The following is a 24,411-nucleotide window of genomic DNA, read 5'->3' as shown; positions in this document are numbered from 1 at the left end:
TGAACCACCTTCCAGCTCCTTAAAGGTTTACTTTTAATTATGTGTTGGTATAGGCATGAATAGGACTGCAAAGTGCCTTCAGAGGACAGAGGTATTGACCCTCTAGTACTGGGGTTACAGATGGTTATGAGCCATCTGATGAGAGTGCTGGGAGCCCTCATCAAAGCAATACTCAACCCTTTTTAATGTTTTGTTTCCTGACTGGGTCCTCTTAAATTGACTAGATATACTTTTCATCTTTTTTGTGTTAGCTTCCCAAGTACTTCAGATCATAGGCTTGTCCTACCAGTTCTAGTTTTCTTGAAGAATATTATTTTCAGTCTGAAAAGAGAATAGTTAGTGAGATTAGTCATCTCTGTCATTGTAGGAAGTTTAACTCCTCCAGCATATAGATTTAAGAACTTTGGAGTAGCATCTATTAGGTAGAATTTCCCTTACACTTACAGTGGGTTGCTTCAGGATTGTCTTTCTGATGGGGAATCTATTGCTAAGTTAACATGTATTTGTTATACCCATGTCATGTACAGGGCATATTTGAAGAATTAGTCTTAGAACTAGAAGTGAATTCATGTTTTCTAATCCATGTCCTTCATTTTTCAAATGAAAAAATAAAAGCTTGGTAAGAAGGTACATGACTTAGAGTTGTCTATAACCTTAGTGATTTGTCTTGAAGTTTCTTGCTGTGAGATGCTAATGTGTCCTTTATTTAGGGGTAGTTTTATGACGTAGAAGAAAAAAGACCGTGAACTATAACTGAGAAGGTATAGATTTAGGTTCTTTGTCACTTTTATTTTTTTCTGACAAATCTTATAACGTTCAGAACTTTGTATTCTTCACCTACCAAAAATAATTTCCTGGGGTTGTAGAGTGCCTGCTTGGAATGTGTGAGGCCCTGTTCAGTCAGCACCACCACTATCACTGATGATATTATTATAATTATTATTATTATTATGCACAATTTCCACTGTTGTTGGGTAGAACAAACGAGAACACACCAGAAAGTACATTGTACACTGGGAACTTTTATACAGACAGAATGTGATGATGCTACTTTTATAGAAAATGTAGTTCTCAAGCGTAATAACAAGATGCTTCACTTCAGTTCCTAGGTTTTTGTTTAGCCCCAGCTTTGTTATTTTCTGCACCTGCTATTTTGGGGATTATAATTCCTTGTAGATACGTTTTTCCCAATCCCCACTTAGTTCTAATCTTGGTAAAGAGGCTTATGAACACTAAATATTGCTTTAGCCCTCCGATTTCTCTTGGAGAATATAAAGTTGCTTCGTACAGCATTTGAAAACCTTCTTGTTATACTCTCATGCATGCATAATTTGTTTCCTTAGCAGACAATGGATTTTTAAGAGCAATAGTGAAAGTATTGATGATTATTTTTCTTTCTGGATCCAGATATGGCAGAGCTAGAAATAAATTTCCTTTATACATTTGATTTTGAATAGCTCATGGTTTTTTGTTTTATTTTGTTTTCTTTTTGTCTTTTGTCTTTTTGTTGTTGTTATTGCTGTTCATCTAGTAATTCTGAAATATATAAAAATGCTGTGGTTACTCATGCCTGTAATCCCAGTGCTTAGGAGGCTGAGGTAAAAGACTCACTCAAATTGTAAGCCAACCTAGCCACAACATGAGTTAAAGGTCAGCCTAGGTTAGAGTGAGACCTTGCATAAATATACAGAATACGTCATAACTTTTGTCCTTCATTCCTTCCTTTCTTCCTCCTCTTTTGAGACAGGGTAGTCTTATGTAGCCCTGGAAGACCTGGATCTCACTATGTAGACCAGGCTGGCCTTGAACTCACAGAGATCCCTCTGCCTCTGCCTCTCTAGTGTTGTATTTGTTTTTTTTATTTAAAGTGCACATTTTTCTAGTGTTCATTTGATATTAAAAAATCAATAAATCGTTACAATGTTGTCTAGATTATCAGAGTATTTTTAACTTTGAACATACAAAATATTGACTATCAGCCATTCGCGCCTTTAATCCCAGCAGGGAGGCAGAGTCGGGAATCTCCGTGAGTTGGAGGCTAGCCTGGTCTAGAGTGAGTTCCAGGATGATCACATTGTTTGAGTGTTTTGTGGGAATCTTTGTTCAAGGTTTAGTCAACATTTCATAAGCCTATAAAACAGTGTTCTAACATGGCAAATTAAACTGTTGCTGTGGATAGTTATGAGATATTAGGTGTTCACAAGCTAAGTAGTAACAGCTTCTGTGTGTGTGTTAGCCATTTCTCTCTGGTCCCTCTTTAATGAAAAGTGGTTAGCTGTTTTTAAAGAACTCTATGGTAATATTTATTAAATCTTAGAGTCCATGAAAAATGCGTGAAGGACAGTTGTTCTGCCAACTGGGTGGCCAGAGAGGAAAATGAGAATAAATATATTATAAGAATACTGGAAAATAAGCCACTAGGGTTTTTGCAAGATGCATATGTGGGTTGTTCTCTATTCCCCCCCCTTTCATTGTTGGATATAGATCTCATGGCCTAGACTTGCTGGTCATCACTGTATTGTATCTCTGAGCTCCATATCCAGCCCAAGAATAGGAGCTTGTCACCACGAACTTGAGTTGGTTCTTTAACCCCATATGACAGGAGGAGAGAGCTGACTCTTGAAAGCTGTCCTCGGACTCCATGTGCATACTGTGGCACATGCATGTCCCCAAAATAAATGTCTGAGAAGTGAGATGCACTAATCACAGACCATAGTGACTGAAGGAGGAGAAGAGCATACTGAACGCATATAGCTCTTTATAAACGTCTAGAGCCAGCGACGGGAAATTTGAGTTTGTCCAGGTTAGAAAATAGTGTCCAAGAAGAGGTTTCCATATTTATTACTAGCGAGGCCTTCCAGAAGCCTGCCAAATTAAAAATTTTAACTTTTTTAGTCCCTAGGAAGTTTAATTGAAACACAGAACTTAAGTATACAAGGTAAATTATGAAGTAAATTATAGTGTAGAAGTTATTTTTTTAAAATTCTTGGAATATAAAAGTTGTTTTGTCTGGAGCTACCGGAGAGATTTCCAGGGTTTAAGAGCACTTCCAGTTTTTCCAGAGGACCTGAGTTCAGTTTCCAACTTCCACATCAAGTGAGTTACAACCATATGTAACTTCAACTTCAGGGTAGCCAGCACCATCTTCTGGTCTTGTGGACACACACACACACACACACACACATACACACACACACACACACCCCTTAACAGTATTTTCCATAGCCAGACCCCCTAACAGTTGTCTGTTGTACTGAAGTTGGTTACAAATATGTAGTAGTTTGTCTTTTCGGTTATCATTATGTATTTGAACTACAATTGGAATAATTATCACGAATACTAGCAGTAAGTGCTTTTAACAATTGAAATTTACAAGTGTATGTCATAGTTTTTCAGATTATTTTCCCTACAGGGAATTTGCCCTCATTCTGTGTCCAATTTTCATTGTATTTGTATTTATTTATTTGTTTATCTATTTATGGTCTCTTGAGATAGGATCCTGCCATGTATTCCAGGCTGACCTGGAACTCACTTTGTTGACAGATAGCCCCTGAATTTGTGATCTGGATAACAGGATTGTACCACCAACACTAGCTTCTACCTTCTAATGGAGAACAAAAACCATATGTGATTCTCTTTTCTGCCTAGCGTAGCTATATTGACTCAGGATAAAAGAAAGCCTTAAAAGTTACAAGGATTTGCTGTTAGCCTCGTTTACTAGTGAACTCCAGGCTAGCCTGGGCTACATAGTGAGACATAGTCTCATTCCCCAAACAAAAAAGTTACAGTGGTTTGAGTTTACAAAGTACATTTTACATCTGAGTTCTTTGATTTTCACAACTATTTGTGAGGCATAAAGATTTGTCAGCTAACTTCATGGATCATGGATGGAATCTAGGTTAAAATTTCTGGGAGTCAGCTTAAACTGCTTTGAAATTCACTTGTGAGTGAGAAATGTGAATAAACTAAAAGAATAAAAAAGGAAGACAAGTATTTTAAATAGCTGAGGTGATCACCAGTAGGGATTATTTAATCTTCAGAAGTTATTCCCATCTTCCAGGATTTATAAAACACATCACAGATGAAATAATATGCTATTTAACATGCAGTTAAATAAGACAAAAAATAGCTTTTTACTGAGTTTCTGTTTTTCTTCATGTTATGAAAGGTAAACAAGAGGTTGCTTGGTAGCATCTCGGCTTACTCATTCTGTCCTTTGTTGTGAAGAAGGAAACTCTGCGGTTCTTCATTCTCCTGGCGTCTGGGCTCTTGCTCTATAGATGGCTATTCAAAATAAATAATACTTATATGGAATTTTCATAAAATCACATTTGTGTTAAAATTATATTATCCCTTTCATTCTACTATTTAAAATTACTTGTTTTTTTAATTTGCATGTGGTACCTGTGTGGTGGTCAGAGAACAGCTGATGGGACTCAGTGCCTGTAGATTCCAGGCATGTAACTCGGGTCCTCAGGCCTGACAGCAAGTGCCCTTACCCAGTGGTGTACCCCACTGGTCCCTCACTGTACTTTTTAAGGCTTTACTCTGTGTTGTTGTAGAATGTATTTGTCTCTAGCTATATGAATTTGGATATTAGATAATATATGGAAAATAGTATTTATATCTATGAATTAACCCTTCATATCCTTTAGACATTTTTTTCTCTTTGTTCCTCCTTATTCAGATTTTTAGGAGTTATAAGAATTAAGCAAATAATACTGTAACGTGTATATTGCAGTTTTCATATTACTGAGTTAACTAGTGCTGCTGTTAGATAGAAAAATATGTACTAGAATATATTTTAGCTGTTCTTTAACCCCTTTGTGCTGTCTTTCCGGTGAACAGTATTAGATTTTCACAACTTTTATCTTAAAAATCTTTTCCTTTGGAATCATGGCTTTTACAGCCCTTTTAAAAGCCGCAGAAGAAACTTCGAATTGGATCATTCCACTTTTACTGTCCCAGTTCTGACTCTGTTAGTTGTTTCTGTTTGTTGCTGTATGACTTCATATAGAATGTTCTTACTATGTAGCCCAGGCTGGCCTGAACTTGTGACAGTATTTCTGTCCCTAAGACCTGGAATTAAAAGTGTGAGCCACTAGACTGAACTCCTACCTATTGCTTTTATATCTACTCATGTTGTCAGAAAGTAGAATGGGGTGGGGAGGGGGAGGGAGGGAGAACTGTGGTTGGAATGTAAAATGGATAAAAAAGTAAAATTGAATGGTTATTTTATATTTTTATATTATTACTATTATTAATGAAGATAGGGTCTCACTGTGTAATAGCCCTAGTTGACCTGGAACTTGCTATGTAAACCAAACTAGAACTCACAGAGATCTACCTGCCTTTGTTTCCTGAGTGCTGTGATTATGGGAATGCCCAGTCATGCCTAACTTATTTTTTTATTTTTATTTTTTTGTCTGTTTTTGATTTTTCAAGACAGGGTTTCTCTATGTAACAGTCCTGGCTGTCCTGGAACTCATTTTGTAGACCAGGCTGGCTTGAACTCACTGGAACCTGCCTGTCTCTGCTTCCCAAGTACTGGAATTAAAGGCATGCATCACCACCACCCCGCCTTTATTTTTTAAAATTATTTTATTTTATGTTTTTTAGTGTTTTACCTACTTGCATATCTGTGCACCAAGTACCCGCAGAGGTTAAAAGGGGGCATATGTGGCAGTCAGCAGGTTGTTAAGGGCAACAACTGATTGATTCAGCTATTTTTTCAGTTCATTCTGTTCAAGGTAGCAAGTGAAGTCATGCTTGGCAAATAAACAGTATAAGCAGTGCTTTAAGTAAGTAAATCACTAAATAGATCAATCAACCAGCATCTAATAATTAGTATTTTTTACCGTATTCTACTTCATTCCATCCTTCCACCTTCACAGCTCCTTATGAATCTATCTTGAAGAAATGGGTTGATACTCCTGGCTTAGTATCTGTATCATGCTCCATTGGCTCTCAGTTGTCTCTCTCCCCTTAGTCCTTTATAACAACTTTGGCATTTTCTTGTACCATTCCTGACTGATTGCATAAAAACAGTATTTAAAGCCTTGCATATTGCCCCCCTTTTCGGTGGTAATCAAGTCTGATCAGTCCTCTGGTTTTGGAGGATTGTTGCTGTCTACATGACTCTGAAGAGTGACTGTTTTCCTGAGTGACAGGTAAGTTTTTTTGATCTGAGTAGAGAGCTTGCTGTGTTGAACTTGTTGGTGGATGCTGTTGCAGTGGCATCTGTGGTATTGGGCCCTGTCTGAGCCGTTCTTAACAGGACTGGTAAAAGAGTACAGGAGTTTTCGTATTTCTTGACTCTAAGGGATGTAAATGTTGTTGAACCTCACTTCCTGGGTGCACATCTATGTTGGGGCCCAAGATTACCAGTTTGCAGCTGTCTTCTGAGGCAGGTGAACTGTGTCCCATTAGCACCTATTGCTCTTTTAACTAGTCTGGTACAACCCTTTTAATTTTTTTTAATTTTTTAATTTTATTTTTTATTTTAATAAGACAGGGTCTCTCTGTGTAGCCCTGATTGTCCTGGAACTCGCTCTGTAGACCAAGATAGCCACAAACTTAGAGATCTACCTGCTTCTGCCAAGTGCCGGATGAAAAGTATGTGCCGCCATTTCACAGCTTTAATTTTTGTACATTGGCTTTTCCTGTGACCTGAACACTAGGTGGCCCAGTTAAGCACACCCCTTTTGTGTTGGTTATTAAGTCTGCTCCAGTATAAATAACCCGGCTTGCAGGTAAACAAGTCCTTCAGTCCTGACCTGGGTTAAGGAGCTCATGGCTGACATTTATTAAAGCCAACAGTTTGAGACATGGCTTTCTCACATGAATAACTTCTCTATGGCCAGTCTCCATATTATTCCTTTTTTCCTTAAAGACCCATTACAACCTTAACCACTTCGTCCCTCTGTGGGAGCTTCCTTTCAGGTCCCTTTTGTGGCAGAGTCCATACAACTAATATTTAAGACTACTAGGTTTCCCCATAATCTTTTTTGGGGGGAGGGTGTCCTCTAACAACTCATCCATAGGCCGTCGCTATCTGGGGCCATCCCCAAAGAGAATCATAGTTTGTTTTCCTGTGTAGGCAGTTCCCACACAGCATAATGAACTTTGAGGGCTATTCCATGGCTCACTTGTTTCCAAGTAGCATCCCCTGAAGGAGATAAGGCTGAAGCCCGCTGTGGGGCAGTTAGTTATATTGATGGGTGTTCAGGAATTGAAGTTGCCCTGGAACAGGTTGCTCTTCTGACAGATTTGTATGCTCGAGTGTACTTGGAAGGACACCAGGAGGTAGAGTAGGAGCTGAGCCGTTGTTCCCATTCTGAGGTAACTTTTGAGACCGGTCAGTTTGGAGGCTGGTTAAGTCTGGGACTCTCATGGTTGACTCCTGGCTTGGGTTCACAGCAGCATTGGTGTAGGAGCTGTGTAACTTACAACTGCTGGTGACACCTGCAACTTAAGAACTGAGGGAGTGGTGAGGATTGGGCAATTTTTCATGCACTATCAGCCAAATCTTTCAAGAACTGCTGGAGGCAGGTGTGTCCATACTCTCAGAAGTCCCCCAGTCCCTTGGGAGCAGTGGAGGTGGATAGCCAGACATGACCTTGAAAGGGGAATGACTGCAACCACCCTAAACACTACAAGTGGCAGAATTTCTGGCCAAGGGAGCCTGTGTCTTGACAGTGCTTGACTGCTGCTATTTTAAAGGTTTGATTCTTCTCACAACTCGGCCTGATGATTGGGGGCAGTCCCCTGTGTGCAACATTCACGTTCATCTTCTGTGCTGGTAGGAAAAGCTTCCATGCACACTGCAAAGTGCACATGGTAAACAAATCTCAGTGCCTTTGCTGGGTTGACTGTCAGGAAAGTCCACTTCTAGATGCTCTTTTCTGTCAGTGTGGGAACCTTGGGTCCCTCCCTGGATTGTTCCGAGTACGCTGTAGACATGCTTTGCTAGCGTGTTGGGTCAGTGTTGGCAGCCTCAGAACCACCAAATACCTTTGGAACAATACTTACAGGGCGGTTTTTCTAGATGGGTTGCTTCCTGAGCTTGTTGGACTAGGCTGGGAGCTGTCGTCTCTGGAATTATTTTCTTATCTGAGATAATTGGCTGGTCCTGATTTTTAGTAGCTCTTTGATCGTTGTTCTTTTCCTTCTTCTGGCTTCTGTGAATGAATTTTGGTAGCACCTGAGTGCAAGCATACCTTTTAGGGTGGGGGTAATGGAGGGGTCTGTGGGGTTATCTTCACAGAGGGCAGTCTGGTCTGCCAGTTGGTTTCTCCAACTCACTTGACCTTGACTCTTATGTGAGTGTGATAGTGTGCCACTGTCACAGCCGGAAGATTTTTGTCTCTGTTTTTAATTTCTTTGCCCTCTGAGGTAAGTAGTCCCTTTCTTGATGTATTGCTGCTTTGAGTCTCTTGATGTGAGGAGCTGTTCCCCTGTTGTTGACTTCAGCTTCCATCAGTAAAAGGTTCCATGTCTGAATTGGAAAGTGTCTTGTCCTTTAAGTTCAGCAGTGAGGAGAAAAATCACTTTAAATTTTTCTGCAGTCATGGAGGGGCTTTTCCTCCTAACAGAGCTAACATCTTCTTGGACGAGGGGAGGGCCTGGGAAATCCCTAGTGCTAGGGCAGATACCATTGGAGGGATGAGACTAGGTGGTCTTGAGTTTTTGGCACTATGTGGTGGTGCTGGCAGTTGCAACCAATAGGGAGGCAGCATCATGGGTTTCCCTCTGGGGAAGCTAATGGGGGTGTTTTCTTGGTGTTTTCAGACTTAACAGTCTTTATGGAACTATGTAAGTCTCATCAGGATTGTGCAAACCCTGTGACCAGAAGAGTTTCCTAACCAGGAGTTGGGGGATTTTGTATGTACCTAACCAAGTAGGGTGGAGAGAACCAATTTCTCATTAAGCAGATGCTTGCCTAGCTGGCAACCTCACAGGGACTTAAGAGATATTACCTTAGGGACACATGTCATGCTTAGTTACTTCCTATTACAGGAATCGAGTGCCCATTCAGGTGAAAAGACTTCAGAGGAACCACAGGTTGAGCCCTATCAGATCCCAAAGGTCTGGGGCTATGGGATCATTGCAGGCATTCACACATTCATTTTAAATTCCTAATCTATTTCTGTAGAGACCAGTACCAGTGCATCAGTATCTCTTTGGGGTTTTTCCTTGGAGTCCTGTGCCACATCAGTATCCCATCCAGGCCACGATACAATCTCCTGTGGGATGATTTAAGCCTACTGGTATGGGCTAGACTAGGGGGCCCAAATTTCTGGGCCTCCTGGTCTCTTGGCACTGAGTGCACAGACTTCCAAGTTCCAGAGACCTTCGGTGGACTGAGACCAGGAAGTAGTAGTCTTTCTCAAACAACTATGATAATGGTGATGAGATCTCACTTGGATCTTGGAATCTTTCTGAAATAAGCACTCCAACACCACTGAGAGGAGAAGAGAGATGTCATTGTGGTCTGAGACCTTTCAAGAACCTTTCATTGGTGTTGGAGTGTATAGACAGAAGTTTCTGTCCCACCTGATCCTGCAGCCACTCAGTTCCAAAGAAACACACAGAGGCTTATGTTAATTATAAACTGGCCTATTAGCTCAAGCTTATTATTAACTAGCTATTACGATTTAAATTAACCCATAATTGTTGTCTGTGTTTAGCCATATGGTTTGGTACCTTTTCTCAGTGCAGCATTCTCATCTTGTTTCCTCTGCGTCTGACTTGTGACTGCCTGTCTGCCTGCCTTTCCTCTTCCCAGAATTCTCTTAGTCTGGTTGTCCCACCTATACTTCCTGCCTTGCTACTTGCCAATCAGTGTTTTATTAAACTAATATGAGTGACAAATATTAAGTGTACAAAAACATTATCCCACAGCAGTTTCTCTTTTTATTCTTTTCAAAACAAGACCCTGAATCTAAACTCCTTTTTAAGCTTTTTCCTGACCATTATCCACAACTTGTAACCAATACAGTAAACAAAGACAAATATCCATAATCCAGTTTTTGGGAATGTGAGCCAGGCATAGTTTTTCTAGGCTACTTTCTACAGATTGTGGGTACTGATAATTTTATGGGGAACCCACAGAAAATTATGATTATGGTCAAGTCTTAACTGGAGTATTCTGTGAGACCAGTCTCATCCAGCAGCCTTGAAGCTGTTCTGGATACGGAACTCAGAAGAAACTGTAACAGAGGTGTTCTGAAACGTTGGATCCATTCGTTCCCTTTGGAGATTTTCCTTGATCAAACCTTATTTTTCTTAACCAAGAATGAATCCACGACCTTTCATTTCCTGTGGAAACAAAAGCAAAATCTCTTCTTCAAAGTAACATATTTTTTTACTTAAGTTTTGAAGTTAAGGCATTCTCAGAATATATAGGTTGGATTAATCTAGCAGCATTTTTAATGAAATGTCTTTTAGCAGCTGTGCTCCTTCCTCGGCAGTCAAACAATTCAAAGACAACACAATAACATACAGTAGCCAGACTGTGTATTTTCCTTCTTTATGTGGTTTTTGTTTTTTCTTACTCTATTTCTTTTATTTTTATTTTTTAATTGTTTTTTTTGTTTTGGTTTGATTTTTTTTGTTTTTGTTGTTTTTGGAGACAGACTTTCTCTGTGTATCTTTGGCTGTCCAGGAACTCCTTCTGTAGACCAGATTGACCTTGTAGACCAGATTGACCTTGAACTCGCAGAGATCTGCCTGCCTCTGCTTTACAAGTGCTGGGATTAAAGCATATGCCATCACACCCAACTACCTGTTTGTATTTTTAAAAGTACTTTTTATATACTTTTTTTCTTTTCTCTCCCAAGCCTATGCATATTTTAAACACACTGTAAACTGTTGTATTTTCCCCCCGTTTGAATCTATCTTTACTGTATATCTCTATCTTTTTCTGACCACAAGAGTCTTTAATCTGCTAAGCGATATGGCTAGAAATAAAGCTGTGACTTTGGTGGCTGGCTCTGCCCCATTCCTTAGCTTTCTAAGAGTCTAGCTTCATGGCAGAGGTACTCATGGGAGCCATGCTTATTGCTACAACTCTGGAATTTCAGGGTCCACCATCAAGAAGCCAAATGTAGGCTGCTCCTAAACATCATTTAAGTGTTTGATGGAAGAGCCTCTTAAAAGAGTTGTGAGATTTTTGCTGCTAATTCTAAGTCAGGAAGCCTCTCTTAAAGGAGCCACACTTCTGTTTGCCTCCAGCAAACAGAGTCTACCAGAGTAAAGACCGTTATCAAGAAGTTGAGCTTGACTCTTTTCTTGCCTATCTAGAATCCTTTAAAAAAAACCCAAAAACAAAACTTTCTCAGGCTTTATGTGGAAATTCTTGCCAAACATTTGGGTGCCATTTTTAGACAGAAGTTTCTGTCCCACCCGGTCCTGCAGCTGTTCAGTCCCAAAGAAACACATAGAGGCTTACATTAATTATAAGCAATTTGGCCTATTAGCTCAGGCTTATTATTAACTGGCTCTTATAACTTAAATTAACCCATAATTCTTGTCTATGTTTAGCTAGTAGCTTGGTGCCTTTTCTCTTCAGCGTTGTTACTTTGCTTCCTCTGCATCTGCCTTTCCTTTTCCCAGAATTCTCTTAATCTGGTTGCCCACCTATACTTTCTGCCTGGCTACTGGCCAGTCAGTATTTTATTAAACTAATATGAGTGACACATCTTTAAGGTAATACAAAGCTTTGTCCCACAGCAGGAGTGCTTAGTCCAGAAAGATATCTGCACTACCACCATACCCAGCTTTTATGTGGCATGAGGAGCTGAACTCAGCATCACTACTCAGCAACTACTTTACCTACTGAGCCATCTCCCTAGCCCCACCTTTTTAGGCTGATGAAAGCTTTGTTTCCTTGGGAAGGTAACTTACAGAATGGTGGGATATAACATTCCTATACATATGTTTCATGTAATTTGCTTGTACTTACCCCCTTATTACTCTTTGTTGTCCCTTTCTCCTACCCTAAATGTTCCACTTCTTCTTTAATGCCTATCATATTTTAAAATATAGATTCCACATATGAAAGAAAGCATGCAGGACTTGCCTCTGAGTCTGGGTTATTTTCTTTAACATGATGATATCCAGTTCTGTTTATTTACCTGTGACCGACATAATTTTCAGTTTTTAATGACTGAATAAGATTATTATATATAGTTATATAATCAATAAAACAATTATATTTGCTATGTTTTCTTAATCAGTTGATTCCATAATATGACTTGTGAATGGAGATATCTCTGTTGTATGCTGGTCTAGATTAATTCAGGTTTATACCTATGAGTCGTGGTAGGTCTTTTTATTGCCCTAGCTGGACTGGAGTTCACTGTGTTCAACAGACTAGCATTGAATTGGGAGTGATTTTTTTTCTACCCCTGTCTTCTTAAGGTTGGGATTACAGGTGTTACCTGTATACCTGTGGTAGCTCTAAGTTGTATTTTTAACTGGCCCTAAGGATGACCTTAAATTTCTGTTCCTCCTGTATCTACCTGCTACATCCTGGGATTTTAGGCATGTGCCACTTTGCTTAGTTGGTTCAGTTCTGGGGACTGGACCCCGGACTTTGTAAATATTAGGCCAGCACTCTACCAGCTTTGCTGTAGTCTCCAGTCTTTCTTTTAGATTTTTTAGTACTGATTTCCATAGAATCTGTACTTATATTTCTACCAATAATAGATAAAGATTTCTCTCTACTTTTTCTAAAAACACCTTATAGCAGTCGGTTTGATTTATATGCCTTCTCCCATTATCTGTCATTTTTAAAGTATACTTGTTATCAAAGCTAAAGTATACATTTGTTTTTAAAGTTTTTATTTTATTTGTTGTTATTGTGCCTGATGTATACGTGTTTGTATGCGTGCATGCGTGTAGATATACATGCCACAGTATAATATCTAGGCCAGAAGACAGCTTTATTGAGTCAATTCGCTCCTTCTATCTTTACATAGGCCCTAGGGGTCTAACTTAAGTACCATGCTTTTCAAGGCCAATTCCTTTACCCACTGACCTATCTTACTGGCACAAGTGTATGTTTATTTTTAAAGAATTCAGTTAAAGTGGCGTTTACGTTTTATTCAGGAATCAACTGTCACAAGGATTATTCATAAGTAGTATTATGAAAAGATGGCCTGTAATAATATGCTTTGGTGGAGGATGGGAGACAGGATAAATGAACAGGCCTGAAAAGACAGTTCAGTGGTTAGGAGGAGCACTTGCTCCTGCAGAGGACCTGGGTTCAGTTCCCAGCTCTCACATGACTGCTAACAACAGTATGTAACTCCAATCCTACAGGGTCTGATAACCTCATCTTGTCTCTGCACGAGATTGCTGCACAGATATACCTGCAGGCAAGACAGTCACACACCTAAAAATAAATACTTTTAGAGCTGGGCACGGTGTTGCATACCTTTAGTTGAAACATTCAGAAGGCCAAAGCTGGCAGATCCCTGTGAGTTCAAGTCTAGTCTGGTCTACATAGCAAGTTCTGGATCAGTCAGGTCTACACAGTGAGATCCTGTTCCAAATTAAGTAAATAAATAAAATATATTTTTTAAAAAATTGAAATCTCTTTAAGTAATTTAAATGATATACAAACAGCATAATGAATGAAAGGACGAACATTTGAAATTCAGTCAAAGCTGTGTCTACACATCCTAGATGTGTTCTTACTGCCATTTCTGAATGGATTTTCTCAACACTTTGTTTTTCCCCTAGCTCTCTGTGAGTCTCTTTTTAAAAAAGTGTATCCCAAGTGTGATTTCTGTAATGAAACCTTGACTTTTTCCCTTTTGATTCTGTTGCACATTGTATGTAGCACTGAAGAGTATCTGCCTAGGAAATTGTTAAGATTTTGAACATGACTGAGAAGTTTAGGTTAAAAAAAACTTTTTTCCTTTGTTTATTATGTCAGCCAGTCTAACAATCATTTTAAGCAGGTTAGTCTGGTAGCATTATGTAGCATGGGTCTGTGAGGCAGTAGAGAAGTGCTAACACATTTGGATTGATTTTTTTTCCTCTTAGTTACTCTGTGTTAGTGGTATTTTATCTTCAGGAGCTTACTAGTTTGTAAAAGGAGAAAGGGTGTTGTAAAAGTTGTTTTTAGAATCTACAGGGTTGCACCTGACCTTTTGGAATCTCTTAAGCTTTTTCCACTGTCAATGGAGGTTACTGTAGTTGATACTAGATACTTTGAGCATTGCTAATGAATGCCAAGAATGGAGGAGAAGGTACCATTTTCTCTTAAGCTGTTGCAGCTTTCTACTGGCTTGTGGAGGTGCAAAGATTTTTAGAACCCATTAGGACAAAAGAAGCTTGGTTAACTTCATTCATTTTAGCAAGTCATGCCAACCTTCTTGATTGCAAACTAGTAATTTTTTTCTTTTGAGACAGAGTTTCTCTGTGTAACATCCATGGCCATCCTTGAACTCATTTTGTAGACAAGGCTGGCCTCAAACTCTCAGAGATCCACCGCCTCTGCTCAAATGTGGGGACTAAAAGTATCCAACTAAAAGTATCCACCACCACTGACATTTCTAGGAGATGCACTCTGGCAGCAAACTTCCTGTTCCTTTGGGTATTACAGTCTTTCCCTCTCTTTTACAGTGATCTCTGATCCTTAGGTGCAGGAATTGGAACCAGGCACCACACATATCTTGTTCTACATTTTGATTGATTGTGGTTTTCTGTAGTGATTTTAGCCTGTTTCAAAGAGAAGTTTCTTTACTGAGGTGTGAGAACTTCATTTGTGTATAGCTGAAAGGGTAAATATTTAGAATGTAGGTAACTATCATGCTGGTTAGATAAAGACTTATGACTTCAGTTGCTCTGGGTACTTGGCTAAGGTTTTAAGTACCGGGCATGGCTTCCTTCTTGTTTAGGAGACTTAAGTCCAATTAGAAAACTATTGGTTTCCGCCAAAGTATGCATGTCACCTTTGCACCTGAATAGTTAGTACGTCATGCTGGTACTTGTTGTGGTCCATAGGCATCATTTTTGGGGTAGGAATAGTAGTTTCCTCTCTCCCTTGACATAGCATCTTCTGGTACCATGAGAAGTAGTCCTCAGGGACAAGGCTTTTAGATCAGATCCAGCTTAGGTCCTTGGGTCCTGTGTCCAAAGTGTGTGATACCTTCAGCAAAAGGAACTTTGCTCTGAAGAGCAGTAGGAGTAGCCTATAATGCTTTTGGAATCCCTTATTCAACCAACAATTCAAAATTCATGCCTCATGTTGGGGTTTTTACTATGGCTCTTGGGGCTGGGGTCGGGGGATGGCATTACCAGCCCAGATGGAAAATTTTCAGTGAAACCACACACACACACACACACACACACACACACACACACACACACACACACACACGGAAAGGCTTATCTTTAAAAATATGTATATGTTTTTGTCAGTGTGGAGGAGTACACATGAGCAAAGGTGCCCACAGAGTCCAGAGACATTGGATCCTGCTAGAGGTGGAGTTTTTCATGGTTGTGAGTTGCTTGGCAATGGATACTTGGGTTCTCCAAAAGAGTGGTGTTGCTCTTAACCATGGAGCCTTCTCTATGGCTTCTTGCTTACTTCTATTAGAATATAAGTACTGTGGATAAATGCTAATTGCTTCTTTAAATTATTTTCCATTTTTAAAAATTTTGTTGCTAGAACTAGAAGTTTAGCTGTCACTGTAGCCTACTTGTTTTTCTTCACTACCTTGCACTCTGGTAATTATACTTTTATCTTTCTGTTGGGTGGCCTATTGGTTGTTTCCTTTGCTGTACAGATTTTTAATATTGTGCAATCTCATTTATCAACTTTTAGTTATTTTTTCGAGATATTATCCTCAGAAAAATTTTGTGTCTGCCATTATCTTCTTGATCTTTTTGAGATAGAGTCTGACTGTTTAGTCTTGGCTGACCTGAGACTTTGGTCTTCGCTGTGTAGACCGGGATGGCCTTGGAGAGATCCCTGCCTATTTTCTTTCTGAGTGCTGCTAGGATTAAAGGTGTGCACCACCATGCCCAGCCTGTGCCTGTACGTGATGTATTTGCTCTGAAAGTTTGTTTCAAGTCTTACTTAAGGTCTTCAACCCATTTTGAACTGGTGTATGGTAGAATGACAGGTAGGAATCTGGTTTCATTTCTCTTCATGTAGTTATGTCCATGTTTCTGAGAACCGTTCTCTACAGACATTTAATGCAAATGGTCTTTTTGTAGTCACAGTCCAATTAAAAGATTAAAGCTGGCTTTGGAGTTGGAGTGTGGCTCTCCTTCTCTAAACCCAAGCATGCTTATTAAAGTGAAATGCAAAATCTCTGTCTCATGTCAGAAGAGCCACATGATATGGGGCATCTATCACTATATGTACTTTGTGTGTAACTGTGTGTGTTTATGTATACTCAAGTGCTTGTTGAGGCCTGAGGTGTCCTGAAGCTGGAGTTACAGGAAGGTTGGAGCCACTCAACACGGGTGCTAGGAACTGACTTTTAAGTCCTCCATCAGAACAGTATGTGCTCTTAACCTCTGACTCATTTGACATCCCTGATTATATATTACTGCTCCATTCTCACTGCTTGTTACTGATCTCTTTAAAATTACCTTATCTTGGTTTTATTTTAGTAAGTCATGTATCTAGATATTGTCTATTTCTTTTAGAATCTCCAGTTTAGTGGAATATACAGTTCTAAGATATGTCATAAAGATTTTTAAATTTCTTGGTATGTATCATAATGGCTTCCTCTTTAATCTTACTAAATTGAATCTTTATTTTAAATGATATATTTTTATTTTATGTGCATTGATCTTGATGTTTTGCCTTCATGTGTATCATTAGGCTGTTCATTAGCTCTCTTTTCTTTTTTAAAAACAAAAATCAGGGTCTTGCTATGTCCTGGAATACACTGTGTAGACCAGGCTGGCCTCAGACTCACAGAGATTCACCTGCCTTTGTCTGCTGGGTAAGATTAAAGGTGTGTACCACCATGCTTGGCATTTTCTGGTTTCTTTTCTCTTCTTTTTTCTTACTTCGTTTTTTCAAGACAGGGTTTCTCTGTGTAGCCCTGGCTGTCCTGTAACTCTCTATGTAGACCAGAATGGCCTTGAACTCACAGAGATCCACCTGTCTCTGCCTCCCAAGTGCTGGGATTAAAGGTCTGCGTCACCATGCCTAGCTCCAGCATGCTTTATTAATGCAGGTCCATACAGATAAAAACTTTCCTCTTAGGATTACTTTTTTGTATCTCATTATTTTTGGTATGTTTTGTGTTTTCATTTACATTCAGTTTTAGAAATTTAAAAAATTCTTTTTGAGTATTTTTAATCACCCATTCATCACTTAATAATTATTCAGTCTCCATGTGTTTGTTTATGTTCTATTGTCTATCTTTCTATTAGGACAATTTTATTTTGTTGTGACCAGATGTAATACAGAATTATTTTACTTTTCTTACATTTCTTAAGACATTCTTGGTGTTCTAATATGTGATCTTTATTTAGAGAAAGTTCTGATGGCTATAAAGAGAAATATGTGTTATGCAATGTTTGGATGAATTAATTTAATGACTTATGGTGGAGGTCAGAGACGTGACTTGTGGGAATCACTTACTTCCTAACTCCAAACTCAGGTTATCAGGCCAAGGGTGAAATGTTCTGTTGATGTCTGTTAAATCCATTTGGTTTACGATGTAATTTTGTCCAAATGTTTCTTTTGTTCATTTTTTGCTGGGTTGATCTGTTAATTGTTTCAAGTCATGTGTTGAAGTCAGCTACTGTAACTGTGCTGGGTTAGTTTGACCTAAACTCTTGTAGTATTTGCTTTATGAATTGAGTACACTTGTATTTGATGCTTAGATTTGTAATGTTCTTGACAGTGCAGAAAACACATGTCTCACCTAAAGAGAATAAGAGATAGTATTTTATTTATTTAATTATTGTTATTATTTTATTACTTAAAAAAATACCATTCCAAATTTCCCACTCCCCTCCCACTCTCTCCACAGACCCTCCCATCCCCCCCTCCAATCTTAAGAAAGGGCCATGTACCCCGCCCTGTGGAAAGTCCAAGGCCCTCCCTACTCCAGCTGTACCACTCTTGGGAATATACTCTAAAGATGCACTATCATACTACAAGAGCATTGGTCCAACTATGTTCATAGCAGCATTATTTGTAATAGCCAGAACCTGGAAACAGCCTAGGTGCCCCTCAACTGAAGAATGGGTAAAGAAAGTGTGGCACATCTATGCATTAGAGTACTACTCAGCAGTAAAAAAACAAAAAACAAAAAACAAAAAACCAACAATGACATCTTGAATTTTGCATGCAAATGGATGGAAATAGAAAACACTATCCTGAGTGAGGTAACCCAGACCCCCCCCTCCAAAAAAACGAATATGTTATGTACTCACTCATAACTGGATACTAGGCATAAACAAAGGACGTCGAGCCTATAGTTCATGATCCTAGAGAAACTAAGTAATAAGGTGAACCCAAAGAAAAATATATATAGACCCTCCTGGAAATTGGAAACAGACAAAAATTTGGGAGCATGGAGGCAGGGGATAGAAAGAAGGGGAGAAGGGGGGCGTTGAGGAGAACTTGAGGGATTGGGATAGTCAAGATGGAGGAAGGACAGATACAGGAGCAAGGAAAGAGGTAACTTGATTGAGGGAGCCATTAGGGAGGTGGCAAGAAACCTGGCTCTAGAATAATGCTCAAGAACCCACAGGGATGACCCCAGCTAAGACCCCAAGCAATAGAGGAGAGAGTGTCTGAACTGGCCTTACCCTGTAGTCAGACTGATGATTATTTTAAATATCACCATAGAACCTTCTTCCAACAACAGATGGGAACAGAGGCAATGACCCACATCAGAACATTGGACTGAGCTCCCAAGAGACCGTGAGGGGGTCATCCACTAAGACAGTTTGCTTGAGCTCACAAACTCCGACTGGACTGGGAGTCAACTCTGAGAGGGGGGTTGACAGTTGGGGCAGACTGAGGAGCCACTGATAGTGACACTGGGATTTGTCTCTACAGCATGTACTGGCTTCTTGGGATCCTATTCTCTTCGGATGTAAGCCTTGCTCAAGAGAGTTTTATTCGGGAACCATTTTGACTGACCATGATCCAGGAATACAGATTTAGGTTACCCCCAAATTCCATATTCCAACATAGAAGCAGTTTCATTAAGTTTTATAGTTTTGTATGCTAAATAAAGTCATAAATCCAGGGGGCTGGAGAGATGGCTCAGTGGTTAAGAGCACTGGCTGCTCTTCCAGAGGTTCTGAGTTCAATTCCCAGCAACCACATGGTGGCTCACAACCATCTGTAATGAGATCTGGCGCCCTCTTCTGGCGTACGGGCATACATGGAGGCAGAATGTTGTACACATAAGAAATAAATAAATAAATCTTTTTTTTTTAAAAAAAAAAGTCATAAATCCAGGCAAGTTGAAAATACATTGATAAGTATATCAAAGAGATGGTTACTGCAGGATGGAGGAAGCTTTTCTATAAGCCTTATGTGTTATATGATGACATAAGATCTTAGCTTTTGGGTTTGTGGAAGATGCGGTCTATCAAGTTCATAAATTTCAAAAGGTTTTTATTCTGTCACATAACAGGATGCTAGTTCTGACAGAGAGGTGGGTAAGGTATGGCTGTTCAGAAGTGAGATTACCAGCCCGTGAGCCTATAACATTGCAACCTCTCCACGTCGCTGTAGTTTATCAGTCAGTCCGGCTTTGCAGACACAGTTGCTTTCCAGGAGTTTTCGCTCACATCCTTGATGGATTGCTCCATTAATAGTATAAAGTGGTCTTCTTTATCATTGTTATTAGCTCTGGATTGAAGCCTCTATTTTGTCAGACGTTAGAATAATAACGCATGTCACTGCTTCATTTACTTGAAATACCTTTCTTTCACATAAACTCCTTTTCTACTGAGTCATGTTTCTTAGAAGAAACAAGTTAGAAAGATTGTCCTTTAAGCCTTTCTGCTAGACTACTTGTTGATTGGGGCATTAAGATAATGAGCTACCAATCAGGTCTTTCCTGCCCTAAAACGTGAGGCAAAATCAACCCTTCTCTTTGGAAAACAACCAAGAAATGAACCATTTGTATTTTGTGTAACTATTTCTAAGTTTGGATTAGGGCTTTCATTTATTGATTGTTACATTTTAAAATTTAAAAATATTTATTGTGTGTATGTATATATGTATGTGCATGCCACATAATTCACATGTGGAGGTCTGAAAATAATTTCTGGGACTTGGTTCTCTCAACCTCTGGGCTGTTAGGCTCAGTGACAAGCTCCTTCTCTTGCAGGCTTAACCAATATTGCATTTCTTTGTTTCTTTTCTTGCCTTTTATTGGGTTATTTGTATATTTTGAACTACTCATTTTTAGAGTGCTTTTTATATCTTTTTGTATAGTTTAGTGATTAATGATTATGATTTACATTAAATCTGTAACTTTTAAATGTTAAATCTTTTTTAAATGTATCATGATTTTCATTACGTCTTTCTAAGTTTTCTAAGTAAAGGTCTTTTAAGATATAAGATAATGTGTAAACTTTCTGACACACATTCCATCTAATATAACATTTTTGTCCTGAAATCATTTTTCAAAAAATACTTGTAGCTCTGTGGTGATGATGCTTGCCTTTAATCCCAGCACTTGGCTGGCAGAGGTAGGCAGGATCTCTATGAGTTTGGGGCTAGCCTAGTCTACAGAGGAAGAGTTCCTGAACAGCCAGGACTAAACAGAGAAGCACTGTCTTGACAAACAAAAATAACAGCAACAAAACCTCATGACACTTTTTTAGGTCATTAATAACTTGCCTTGATTCATCCACAAAGGAGATAATGTTTTGTCTTCATAGTCTCACTAGGCTGATGTTTATTATTAAGCAGCTTAGTTTTGATTTGAATTGAATTTTTTCTGTTTTTCTGTGACTTGTGATTCTAACTCTCTAAGCATTACTCATGGCCAGAATTGAGGAATGTACTTAGTTTTAAATGCTTCTGTTTATATGTTAATACTCTGAGTAGTTGAATGCCCCAAGACTCACTCTACTCTTTATGTGTAATGCTGAAACACCCATGGAAAGTTTATTTCCTCTCTGTAAAAGGAAAGATTTGAACTGTGACGATTTTTGTAGGTGACTTTTTTGTTGTTGTTTTGGTTTGATGTGGTAGAGTTGACTGTAACTACAACTTACATCCCCAACCAGTTGTTATTGACATTTAAAAGAAATCGTGTGTGTGTGTGTGTGTGTGTGTGCGCGCGCGCGCATACATGTGTACATACCACAGCATGCATGTAGAGGCCAGAGGGCAGTTTATGGAAGTAGCTCTATCTCTGAGTTCCAGGCTTTGAGTTCAGGTTATCAGGCTTAATTAATTGCCAAGCCATCTAACCAGTCCAATTGACAGTGTTTCTTTTCTCTTTTTTTTCTTTTTCTTTTTTTGTTTTTTGAAACAGGATTTCTTTGTGTCAACAGTCCTGACTGTCCTTTGTCACTTTGTAGACCAGGTTGGCCTCGAACTCACTGAGATCCGCCTGTCTCTGCCTCTCAAGTACTGGGATTAAAGGTGTGTGCCACCACCGCCCAGCAGTATTTCTTGTTTAAATATTCTATTTTAATTATCTAGTTTTTAATTATTTAATTTCTGTTTTTATAGTTTTCATGATGGTTACTCTAGTGATTGTGATTTACATTGTGCCAGGAACTAACTATATTTTATTTAGGTTCTATGCACATCCATTTTACTATGGTTTTTGTTAATTCAGTTCATTTAAGGTATTTTTTTTTTTTACCCTTTCCTCCTTTTCACAACCAAATGAAGTTTCAAACACCAACAGGACAATTTGGAGTGTGTATAGCAGAGTCTACTAATACTACCAAAGTGTCTGAAGTTTAGTAGTTCATATAAGCACCAAAATGGCAGGTCACTTAAAACATGTGATACTCACTGGAAGCTTATTGCATGAAGGAGTTGAAAGTAAGCTTGTCAGTCATTGTATTTCTCAGTGCCCTTCTTGACCAGGAACCTTAATCTAGTCCGCTGCTGAGCAGTGAAGCTTTCCCATGAGAATATAAATGTATACCTATACTGTATAATATAAATAGCTACTGTAAATTTTGTTTACTTTTTATTTAAATAGCTACACGTGGCTCTTAGATCATCGGAGAACAAAAACAGGCTTAGATCTTAGCTTTCCCTTTTATATGTGAAACTTTCTTAGAATTTTTGGTGCATCTTTCCACTCCCAAGTTTGTCATAAGCGTAAGCTTCTGAGAGGGTCCTCGCTGGTCACAGCAGGAGAGAGAAGCTTGGAAGAAAATGGTGTATAAAGTGACTTTTGGAGCACAGCACAAGCCTATGAACAAAGAGCTTGCTAAAGTTACAAGGCAGCTGAGTGTTCAGTGAAGGGAAGAAACTACTCCACAGATTTTATGCAGGTAGAGTTTAATGTAGGAAGTTAGGTATACATTTCTGATGACACCTACCATGGTTTGCCTGAGTATGAAGAGAAGCCTATTTGAAGCTCCCGCGTCAGCATCATGTTGGAATGAGAAACTTTTGCCACTGCTGCTGTTGAAGGTGGTAGTTCAGAGATGGTGGAACTTAGGTCACTCTCCTTCCTGCCCTTGGCAAGCCAAAGAGACTTAAACAATGGAACTTTAATAAAAACACAAGTTGATAAATGAAAATGTAGGATATCTTTTTTGAAAAAATTGTAGAAACTGAGAAATCTAAATTGTATTAACTGTGACACAAACATTAAGTATATTGTATTGTATTCATATAAAAATAATGCTTGTGTATCTGTTTTTTGCAGATCCAGGATGAGAAGACTGATAGAAGAAGCAGCTAGCTGAACAGCTATAAAATGCCCAAATCTGGGTTCACAAAACCAGTTCAGAGTGAAAATTCTGACAGTGACAGCAATATGGTAGAGAGACCATATGGAAGAAAGGTACCAGATAGCTAGACTTCCTTTACTCTTTGAAACCTGGATAAAAGACTCCCAACTTAGTATTTTTAGTAATTACTCAGAAAAATGTAACATGGATATTAAATGTGTGGGTATATGCACATGTAAATACAGGTACCCTCAGAGCCAGGGAGTGGCAGTCTGGTCTCCTAGAGCTGAAGGTACCAGCAGTTATGAGTGTGGTGCTAGGAACCAAACCCAGGTCCTCACCAAGAGTGTAGTGCCTGCCCTTAACAACTAGACCATCTCTTCAACCCTAGAGTTTCTCTAATAAGGAGCTGTCTTTGCATTGTCTGGGTTAATCATGTTTTGCTAATTTTTTTTTTTAAAAAAGATTTAATGTATGCCACATGTGTGTAGGTGTCCTTGGAGGCCAGAAAAGGTGCCAGGTAGCCTGGAGTTGGGATTACAGGCAATTACAAGTGGTCACATGTCAGTTTTGGGAATTAAACTTGAGTCTTCTGGAAGCGCAATGGTACATGCTTTTAACTGCTGAGCTGTTATTACAGCCCCAGAATGTTGTTTTCTCATGACATTGAATTTGATTTGACAATTTTAAGATTTTTATATTTCCTCAATCTGTAATTTTCTGTCTTGGACTTTATTAAATATTAGATTTCTTTATTTTAGACCTGAGTTGAATAGATCGTAGTTTTATTTTTGTGTTTACTGTATTGTTTGTATAGAACAGGCAATACCTGTTCCTTGAATTATCTTGTTAAAGTTCTTGTAAAATCATGAAAGGGTACCATTTTTTTCTTCTGTTGCCATTCCTGGTTGTTATCCTAGCATATGGGCGTGGAGGTCAGAGGACAATGTGTGGAGTCAGTTCTCTTCCTCTACCATGGGGGTCCTAAGGGTCACACTCAGGTCACCAGCCTCATTCATAAATTCATTTACTGCTGAAAAGTCTTGTCAGCCCATATACACCTTTGTAAACAAATCTTTGACCATTGGACATTTTGTTTTGTTTTGTTTTTCAAGACAGGATTTCTCTGTGTATCTCTGGTTGTTTTGAAACTTGCTTTGTTACCAGGCTGGCCTCAAATTCATAGAGATCCTTCTGTCTTTGCCTCCCTAGTGCTAGGATTAAAGGTGTGTACCACAACTGCACCTCTGTGGTCAAGATATATTCAGTTTTTCTTTTCTTTTCATTTCCCCCTTTTTTTTGTTACTTTTTTTTTTTTGAGACAGAATCTTTATGTTGAAACACGCATGTAGACCAAACTGGCCTGGAACTCAGAAATCCACCTGCCAAGTACTAGGATTAAAGGCATATGCCACTATGCTCAGTTTCATTTTAGTGATGCATATTTTCTAGGAAAATTATAATATACATATATATAGGCTTTAAGGTTTTTATTGATGTAAATTAGAAATAATTGTCTTTAAT

The 24,411-nt window shown here is 38.9% G+C and overlaps 1 protein-coding gene across 3 annotated transcripts in view; it reads left to right on the top strand.

The window, feature by feature from the left end:
• Nucleotides 1-24,411, top strand: part of Ankrd12 (ankyrin repeat domain 12) — a 110,873-nt gene that overhangs the window by 3,054 nt on the left and 83,408 nt on the right. For all 3 annotated transcript variants that reach the window (XM_048442091.3, XM_048442094.3, XM_048442092.3), the window contains exon 2: nt 22,863-23,000. In XM_048442091.3, the coding sequence (XP_048298048.3) occupies nt 22,914-23,000 (87 nt within the window). In that variant the 5' untranslated portion in view covers nt 22,863-22,913. The remainder of the gene's footprint in view (nt 1-22,862; nt 23,001-24,411) is intronic.

Source organism: Myodes glareolus, chromosome 1 (genome assembly GCF_982192425.1).
Source record: "Myodes glareolus chromosome 1, mMyoGla1.1, whole genome shotgun sequence".
Taxonomy (NCBI): Eukaryota; Metazoa; Chordata; class Mammalia; order Rodentia; family Cricetidae; genus Myodes; species Myodes glareolus.
The sequence above is the reverse complement of the archived record's forward strand: the minus strand, read 5'-3'. Positions and strand labels throughout refer to the sequence as shown.